The sequence below is a fragment of the Triticum aestivum genome, chromosome 1D, assembly GCF_018294505.1.
Source record: "Triticum aestivum cultivar Chinese Spring chromosome 1D, IWGSC CS RefSeq v2.1, whole genome shotgun sequence".
In the NCBI taxonomy this organism is placed as follows: domain Eukaryota; kingdom Viridiplantae; phylum Streptophyta; class Magnoliopsida; order Poales; family Poaceae; genus Triticum; species Triticum aestivum.
Window position 1 is genome coordinate 185337908 of NC_057796.1, and position 10047 is coordinate 185347954.

At 44.0% G+C, this 10047-nt stretch overlaps 1 protein-coding gene across 5 annotated transcripts; it reads left to right on the forward strand.

The window, feature by feature from the left end:
* Positions 1–272: 272 nt before the first annotated feature.
* LOC123180895 (uncharacterized) lies at positions 273–8022 on the forward strand. Of its 5 annotated transcripts, XR_006491379.1 has the most exons (10): positions 273–621; positions 717–789; positions 4175–4331; positions 4430–4629; positions 5057–5505; positions 5938–6083; positions 6556–6629; positions 6874–6908; positions 6989–7215; positions 7521–8022. XR_006491379.1 is itself a non-coding variant. In XM_044593079.1 (5 exons), the coding sequence occupies exons 1-4, from the start codon at positions 1698–1700 to the stop codon at positions 5098–5100; spliced, it is 501 nt and encodes a 166-aa protein (XP_044449014.1). In that variant the 5' UTR covers positions 1664–1697; the 3' UTR covers positions 5101–6083; positions 6556–6864. The 5 variants fall into 5 exon arrangements, 2 of the variants coding, with proteins under 2 accessions (XP_044449014.1, XP_044449015.1); XR_006491377.1 differs by having other exon boundaries at positions 6989–8022; XR_006491378.1 differs by lacking the exon at positions 5057–5505 and having other exon boundaries at positions 275–621; positions 6989–8022.
* Positions 8023–10047: the final 2025 nt, after the last annotated feature.

Below are 10047 nucleotides of genomic sequence, written 5' to 3' on the forward strand. Positions count from 1 at the left end.
CTTTGCACTTTTTCGCTCTCTCTTTTTTTTGCCCAGCAATATATTTTTAGGGAAAAGTTTACAAATGGTCTAAAAATTGCCTAGCCAGGATTTTCACATTTAGTTTTTTTAGTTTGGAACATTTTTCCTTCTATGGGTGGCACGAAGGTTGGGCGTCTGACTTGATCATGACACATACTATTGTGTGATGTGGAAATAAAGCCCATTAACAATCGCGGTAAGGGCGCCCGCAGGCGATGTCCACCTAACCCTTTTACTGTGTGAGGTCAAAAAAATTAAACCGAAGGAGAGAAAAAAAAAGAGAAACGGATCGTCTCCATTCACCACCACCCTGATTCCTCCCCCTCTCCCTCATCTGCCGCTGCCGCCACTCACCGGCACCCTCCCCCACAGCCGTCGCCGCCACCAGTGCCCTCGCCCACAGCCTGCACCCCTATCCTTCTCTCCTCCGCTCACCTTATCCCCACCACAGGCGAGCTCCTCCTCCCCCCTGCTCGCCCCAGATTGAGCAGCAGGTTAGGGTTCACGGCCACAGCGGCACGAGCGCTCCGATGCAGGTTCAAGCCGCTTGAGGTGGGTGCTCGCTGCGGCTCTTACCCTTGTGCTGACGCCATCGACAAGGTGCCCTCTCCATCACTTCTGTGTGTGTGTGTGTGTGTGTGTTCGATTTGGGGTTGGTCTTTTATTCATGAAGATCGATTTATTCTCTGTTACAGAACATATACCTCTGTTAGTGGAGCAGCCCCAACCCTAGCCCTTCTTCGGCCATGGCGACCTAGCAAGCAGGAGGTGCGAATCCCTTTTCTTATCCCCTTGTGTGATGCGTGCCTCTGCTTGTAGAGGCGTGGTGAATTTTTTAGTGTGTGTTGGCCATCGAGCCATGGCGTTTTCTAAGGTTTTATCTACTATCATGCCACATTTGTTAGTACTCGGAGAGTTTTATCTACTGTGAGGATTCTTGCCTTATTTATACTCCCTCCGTTCCGAAATGTAAGTCGCTGGAGGATTAGTTCCGACCAGGTGAAAACGGTGGAATTTACATCGTTGCCCCTAGTTTGAATCGGTATCCCCATCGTCTTCCTCCATCCGCGAGGCCATAGCCCGCCCGTTCACCAGGCCATCGTCCGCTCGCCCGCCCCTGCTTCTCCTCCGCCTGCCCCTGCTTCTCCTCCATGCGCCCAGGTCCCAGGCGCTCCCAGGTCCTCGCCTCCAGCAGCGATCCCTGGTCCTTGTTTCCAGCAGCGATCCCAGATCCAGGGGTGCCAAGGAGGCACACAGCAGCAGCAATCCCAGTTCCCAAGTCCAGCAGCAGCAATCCTAGGTCCCAGGTCCAGCAGCAGCGATGCCAGGTCCTTAGGGCCTTAATCCTGCTCCTTCTTGTTCTCCTGGGCGTGCTCCTTCTTCTCCTGGCCATGTTCCTTCTCCTGCAACAACAGCAACAACAGAGATAATAATCATACTGATCAGCAGCAGCAACAACAGCTGCTGGGTTCTTCTGCATGTGGAGTATGACAGCAGCAGTAGTAGTTTGACAACAGCAGCAGCAGTAGTTTCACAATAGCAGCATCATCAGATTAGCAACAACAGTAGTAGCAGATCAGCAACACATAAGGAGCAGCAGAAGGTTCTGGAGAACATGCTTTACCTGTAGTACCAGCTCACCACTGACAACGGCCTCGTCGTCTCGCCTGTAGAAGATGGTTCTCCTGGACCTCAACAACACTCCACCTGTAGAAGATGAGATGATTGAAGATGCAGGAGATGAAGATGCAGGAGATGGAGATATACTAAATGCAGGTATATTTCAGAATTTGTTTGACATGAACTACTCTGTTAACTGAATGGGAGTAGAACAATGCAGATATAGTACTAAATGCAGGAGTAGAACAATGGAAGTACACAATGAGGATCAAATAAAACAATGATCAGTTAAAGTTAAATACTCTGTTAACTCAAATGATCAAATAAAGCAATGGGAGTACACAATTTGACATGGAACGTTTTCAGTTAACTTTAACCGAATATTTTCAGTCAACTAATTTTTTTAGTTAAATTACTTGCAAGAGGAGTACACTACAGTAGCTTGCAATCCTCTTCTTGCAAGTCCTACACTAAACTACTGCTTGCAAGCACTACTGCTTGCAAGTCCTAACTTAACAGCAGCAATCACCATCAGTACTCCAAGTAATCCAAGAAAATTAATTGAAAAGGTTTAATCCAAGAAAATTAATTGAAAAGGTTTAATTGTAAGCACTACAAGCAAACATGCTCAAAAGAGAAGAAACTGAATCAAATGCATGCATTGCAATACTCTACTCCGGCAAGCAAAATGCTACTGCTACTCAGTTTAATTTTAATTAAAGAAAATTAAATCATTGAGGGCACAAGAGGAGTATTTGCAAGAGAAGAGAAGAGAAAAGAAAAGAGAAAACCCTACACTTAATTATGAGCAGCTAAGAGAAGATGACAGCAAGAACAGAGAAGAAGATACTCCTGCACTTAATTATGAGCAACTAAAAGAGCAACTAAACTATTGCAAGCAATCAAGCAAGCACTACTGCTACACTTAAATGGACTAGTACTCCATACATATGCCTACATAAACACATTTTAATTAAATTGACTACTGCATACATTTGCATACTAAAATTGAGAGCTTTACCCATGCCTCTGTTCAGTGCAACAACATTTGACAAGGCTCTGCATAATTCTGCTGTTGGTGCTCTCCTACAGGCTCTCCATCCACAAGGAAAGTTCAATATCCATGCTTTAACAAAACTAGAGAAACTACTCCATGCTTCATATGCAAATTAACAGCTCCAGTAAGATAAATAAGCATTCATTAACATTAGGAGTCTACTCCAACTCAAGCATTCATTTAAGGAAGCTACTCCAAAATTGTGAGATCACTAAAGTTTGCACCAGCATTATTCAGTCCATGAATGATGCAAACTGAAGGGACATCTGAATTTGACTAGATATCTTAGCTGAATCTGATTGAATTATTCAGTCCATGAATGATCTTTAGGAGTAGTAACAATCCTAACAAAATCCTTAACTGAATTTGACTGAATTATGCACCAGCATTATTCAGCCCATGCTAAAGTTTGAGAGTTCTACAGTTTCATCTTGACTGAATTATGCACGGGAGCATAACATGGAGCATAGCAGAGCATAACATGATTATACTGAGCATAGCAGAGCATAACATGGGAGCATAACATTTGAGGTTTTTGCAGTTTTATCTTAAGTTGCAGCAAGCATAACATGGAGCATAGCAGAGCATAACATGGAGTACCTTCCATGGTGACCAAGGAAGAAGTAGAGTCCGAGAAGCGGTGGTTAGGGAGGGCAGCACGCATGATGCATCAGGGAGGGCAGCGGCCTGCATGTCCATATCTTAGCTGTTGCTGTTGGTGGCTCTTCCATGGCATCGACCTGGTCATGGAGACGGGGGTTAGAGAGGGAGGGAGAAGAGACGGGGGTGGGTCAGAGAGAGAGAGAAGAGGAAGGATTTGTAACCATGGATCCATGGCTGCCTGAGCTCGCTGGCTAGGGATTCGAGTCCTTCGCCGACGCGGCTGTGTGGTCGTGGAGGAGGACGGCGCTGCTATGGCCCTGCTCCGCTGCTACGGCGTCGACACGCGCGGATCCAGCTTTGGTGCACGCGGATCCATCCTCCGCCGCCCATAAGTTGGTCGACGGCGCCTAAAAAAGCAAGCTTTTGACCTACGGTGCGGTGTGCGCGGCCGGAGGAAACAGAGTGCGTGGTGGTGGCGAGGAGAGGCCGGCGAACGACGACGAGGAGAAGCCGGCGACGACGGGGATCTGGAGGGGAGCGAGAAGGGGGTAGGTGAGAGGGGAACCAGAGAGAGAGCTCGAGTTGGTAAGGTGAACGAACGAGAGGGCATTTCTGGAAAGTGGAAAATATTCGTAGCGTACCAAAATTTGCACGTCGAATGCTTAAACGACTTACATTTCGGTACAGAGGGAGTATAATCTACACTTCCTATAGTTAATTCCTGACAATCAGGTTGTTGTTACACTTTTCTTCATATATAAGAGAAAAGGTTGTTGCTACATTTGCATCCAATCCAACATTGAATTAAAAAAGAAGTTCAAGCTTTTTGATTTGTCTGGCTAGTGAATTGATTTTGTTAGTTTCTCGCATCAGGTTGCCAACACAATTGGCAAGAGCTACAAAATATGAAATTCCTCCCTGAACAAAGCTTGAGGAACCTGAAGTCTGCAGTCCTTCAGTCACAAGGCATCCGATGCTTGGTTCCAGATGATTGCAACAAGTTGCTTGCTCTTGTTAGAGCTGAAAAAAGGTGAGCAGTGCCATTTTCAGGAAACTTGGTTTAACTAGTGATGCTTCTTTTTCTTTGTAGCTGTAGATTTTCTTATATGCATTTGTTGTGGCAATCAGAAAAGTCCGCGGCACTTTCACGTTGATCCTTCGTCTTCGATCTATGCCGCCGGGCATGACGCACCCTCCGTCAGAGTTCACGCCGGCCACGACGCTTCATCTACATCCGCAGGCTTTTAATCGCCCTCTGGAGCAAGCATCACCAGCAACCCTCGTAATGGACGGCCTCCCACTCCTTTGTGCCTTTTACTATTGTACAGGTAAGCAATGGAGTTCTTGGGACACAAACTCCTGCACATACGTCTCCATACTACTGAAATTTGAGCTATATTTAGTAGTGAATGGTCATGTGTATATCAGTTGCTGATTTTGCAATTAGCACAGTTTAGTTTAGCTAATACATGTACATCACGAATGGGTCTGTCGGTCCGATCTTCAGTTTAGATAGGCAAGCAAGCACCGCTGTACGCAAAAAATAAAAGGCAAGCAAGCAATGCATATATCCACAACAAGGAATTGGTCTCTAGCGTTCTGCTATTCATTTGCTTCGTTTGACTATAGACATAGATGTAAGATGCTCCAAACGAAGCAATACCTTCTAACTTAAATAATATGCTTTTTATATGACAAAAAGAAATTTTAGGACAATGCCTTCTAACTGCATAATCTGTTATTCTGTTTTCCCAGTTACATTCCGTGGGAATTGTGCCGTGTGTGTGTGGGCAGTTTAGGGAGTTTGCTGCAAATGTTGCTCGGTTAGGAAACCTGTGCAGTGATCCCAAATGGCACAACTTGAATCAGCATTTCTCGAGGTTGAAGTGTGAACCCACTTTGGTGGATGGATGGATGGAGGGAGGTTAACCACACATCAGAAATACTCTAAAGAAGCAGCAGCATCCAGTATGTACTATGTAGTATCTCAGTTCGTTTGTGGTGGATGGATGGAGGGAGGGAGGTGAAGTGAGATGGACTGGGCAGTCTACTGCGTTTGGTTTGTTTAGGTGGAAAGATTCTTGACCACTGACTCACAGCTGATGCTGATTTCTGATCATCTAGCAAGGAGGTCTCTATGGCAAGTCCAAGATGGTGTCGAAGAAAAAATCTATTGTGATGTCCTTTGTTGCATGCTATACTCGGTACTTCAGTACTTATCTTGCACCACATTAATTAATCTCATTGAGTTTTGATCTTTATGTCATCATATGTTTTCTTGCGCGGAAGGACAAATGCAAGACAATCTTGGGATGATTTGCACTGGACCAACTTTTTGATTTATCACGTTGATGTCATGAGCACAGCTCCAGTCATGCTACTTTCCTTGTGGACAAAACTTTGCTCAGCTATTATTCGTAACCATTTAATTTGTTGGGTACTTTTTCATGCCACTTTTTTTTAATGATATGGGCATGTGGCTGTTGCATATAGAAAGGGGCTCGTTCGTTCATGGAACTTGGGGAGATACGATCTTTGATATATGAGCGTCTTAATTTTTTCATCTTCTTGTCCTGTACCATTTGAAACTACATTCTTCTTCTATAAAGTACTTACCATTTAATTGACTTGTGCAGAATCTTGTGTGCCCAAAGAGCCTCATAATTGATAAGAGCATTCACACAGCATGTCTGGGAAATCAGATCAGCACAACATTTCATTTATATACAAAATCAACATTTTATTGGTTCTTCGTATGAGTGACCATCCTATGTGAATTCAGGTTTGGGGTTCTTCCTTTGTATCCTATCTCAAACTTGGAATGTTGATTGTTAGGCATAGCTTAACTTCCGTAGTTGCTTGCATATTCTTTTACTGGTAAAACAGAGCAAAACGCGCACCACAGAATGCAGTGAGTATATAGATTTATTTTTCTATTCATACTTTTATTAGTTAGATCACATTTCCAGGAAAAATGAATTTATTTTGCTCTTCCTACTTTTGTTCGATAGGCCACATTCTTTTTGGTTCACTCATGCCTGGTGTTGTTGTGTAAATTCAACATTGATGTTTAGTGTTATAACATGTATTTGTATAAGCCGTCAACTGCAAATGGCTTGGTTCCTTTCGAGACACTGAAATATCTTACTAGATAGGGTTTATACATGTGGTGAACTATCAATCCTTACAATTCGATGAACAGATCTATCCATTGAAGAAAAAATGATATTAGCAACTATGTGATATATATGCAGATCCAAGTTGGCATGATGAAATATGGATGGACAACATCAATAGGTCCAGTTCCTTGAGTTTGTGGTTAATGGAGGTATATGGTCCAGTCTCAAGTGGAGTACAACATGCATGCTCCTTTATATCTTGTCACAACTGATTTACATGCATGCTAATTTTTACTAATATCAACTAATTACATGCATGCTATTTTTTACTAATATCAACTAATTACATGCATGCTAATTTTTACTAATATCAACTAATTACATGCATGCTAATTTTTACTAATATCAACTAATTACATGCATGCTAATTTTTACTCTATTGCTAATCTGTAGAAAGGCCTTCTATCATTGCTTAAGTGAACTCTCAGGTTTGGAACCTTCGCTATTTTCTGTTACTCAATGTAATTCAGTTTGATCAGCTATATTTCTCATGTTTATTTTGTTTTAGATCTTTCAACATGGTATTGTTGATCTGCGGGGGCTATCATTCTTCACTATGCAACATTGGCACTTTCTAGGCTGAAGTATCTTATCAAGCCCATTGTTTGCAGCATAACGGCCTATGATCAGGCTTGTACACAGTTAATTGTCTCATGTGTGCAATGCAAGCAGAGCAGGTTTAAATAAATCCTAATAGGGTTGTCTGTGCTAGATGGTACTAACTACATGTATCAGGTTGATATATATTTCCTTCTTTGTCAATGAGCAAATCATAATATGACTTATTGACGTGTCAAGGCTTCTGTTGCATTCTTAGGGAAGATTGTGGTCAGTGAAATTGCATTGACTTTGATTTTGAGTGCCGTTCACTTATTTTTGCTTCTTTACTGTTTGATTTGCCTAGACCATTGGTATACTATTTATCTACTATTGAAAATACAATTTAATTGAGTGGTTCTCCAACGATAACATTTTATTGTGTTATCCATTGATTACACAGAAATTATGCATTGATTCTTGGCTCTGCTATTACGCTGCAGTTGCTCCCTCTGACGCCGTCTGCACTGCAAAGGCATCAGTCAATCAGGATGCAGTTTGGATACACTTCTACATTTTTTATTTCTTTGGAAGTCTTCCCAATGTTTTCTTGGAGTATAGTATCTGATGATATGTTTTACGAAGCTGGTTGTCAATCAGATCATTGGTGATATTGTTGCATATCTTAAGAATAGAAATTAAATTAGCACATGTAGTCCTTTCTGAACTGATTGCATCCACAAAGAATGGGACTATCAGCAATGAGGTAATGTTGCTTCCTTTTGATTGTGCTACTCTGCTGCATTGATTATGATGGCTAGAACTTGATTTTGACAGTTTATTTTGTTCGGTCTTGGAAGTGAAATGGATTCTGTATCTTGCTTTCTTACTCTTGGGCACTTTTTCTTAGAATCCTGGATCTGGCTCATGGTTAATATATCAGTGTAATTGATCTGAACTAATAATTTATCAGCTGCTTATGTGTCGTGTTCGACAAACTGCCCACTCCGCTCCTTGTCAAGCCTCTCATCTTCCATGTATAAATGGATCATCTTTACTTTACTTCCTTGCTTGATGCACTGGTTACTTCTCGCACACACAAAAAATTGTTTTTGTGTTGCGCCGGGTGGTAGCACGCGGCATGCGGCCTATGCGCCTCGAACCACACGCCAACAAGTGCTCGGCGTGCCTGGACGGTGATGTCTTGCACGAGCGCAACGAAGGGGCTGCCTCGTGGCGGCGGGGGTGCCGTAAGCCCATCTGCGGGAGCTCCATGGTGTACCTCATGGTCGGCGACCACCATCTAATGTGCCCGCACGTGTGGTGTCGCTGCCCTGAGCCTGGCTGTGGCTTCCTCGGCCCGCCGCCCAACTTTCCGAGCGTCAACAGTGGCCCATGATCGACGTCGCCTTTGAGTCCATGCTGGAGATCCAGATGTAGCTGGCAGAGCGAGGACAGTGGCTGCTTGCCGCGGAGGACCGGGAGCGGCTATTCCTGTTGGTGTGCCTGAGCGCCGCCGCGGAGGAGGAAGTCCTGGGGTCGGCATGGTACAGGTGCAAGGTACCAGATGGACGCCAAGGTGAGGACAGTGGCTGCTTGCCGCGGAGATGGAGGCGGCTATGGACGTGGGCGGCAGGTACCTGCCAGTGCCGGCCGATGTGCCGCCGCAGGAAGGAGGGATCGTCCTCCGTCTTAGCATCCTCCGTCTCCCATCGACAAGCAGGTCAAGGCGAGGACGAACCCCTGTTCCCGGGGTTGACGATTAGCTGGTCAGCTCCGGTTCTTTATCTAATCTACTATTACTAATGTACACATATATATCTACCATGGCTAGACACCGGTGATTTGGTAGTGAACTAGCAGTGATCAAAGGTTGGACCTTGGCTGGGCTATGATTGATGCTGTCAATGGCAATGGTTGCCAGACTTTGATTGATTATGTCCATGGCAATGGTTGCAAATGTATCACGTACCAATGTGGCTGATCCCTATTTGGTCTGTTCATTTTACTTGTTTGACTGCTGCTATTCTTGTGAGGATGAGCAAATGGCACCTTTTACGGTGTTGTTTGTTTGTGTATGAAAACTGAATTTGTAACACCTAGCTAGTAGAGAGTCACACCAACCAAGCCAGCTCAATGGGTGCTAGCAAAACTAGCACCGCACTGGTGTAGGATTAGGATTAGTGGCGGGGAGGAATCCGGTGAAACTCGGATTGGTGGCGGATATGTATCTCGTGGAAACTCGGACTGGTGGCTAATATGTATCTGGTGGAGACTCGGACTGGTGTAGGATATGTGTTGGAGATGGACTTTGATTGGCGTGACCACGATGGATATGTGGTGCTGTATAAGGAGTCGAATTGGTGGTGGATATGCAGTGGTGGAATATGGCAGCGCCGATGAAGATGGTCTGGCAACAGCGTGACAACATGATAACAGAACTTGAAACTCTTAAGGTAATTATACGTCTCCAACGTATCTATTATGAAGTATTCATGCCATATTTACAATGATTTTATATGGTTTTTTGCACTTTTATATTATTTTTATGGATTACGTATTAAATTAGTGCACAGTGCCACTTCCTGTTTTTGCATATTGCTATGTTTTATAGAAAACCCATACCAACTGAAGTTCAAACGCGATAAAAATTTACGGTGATTCTTTTGGAACATAAGAGATCTCCAAGCTTCGAGGAAGTACCAGAAGACCCACAAAGAGGGCACAAGCTCACACGGCGCGCCCTCCCCCCTAGGTAGTACCATGCGAGCTTGTGGGCCCATCGGGACTCATTTTGGTGTGATTCCAACACTAGATATTCTTATAAATTGGGAAAGCCCCAGAAAGAAACCTAGAACTTTCACGCTGCCGCCGCAAGGCTCTGTACTGATGCAATTGTGACGCCCCCAATTCAACTGTACACTAATCATACACGCAAATGTGTACGATTAAGATCAGGGACTCACGAGAAGATATCACAATGCAACTCTAGACACAAATTGAAATAATACAAGCTTCATATTACAAGCC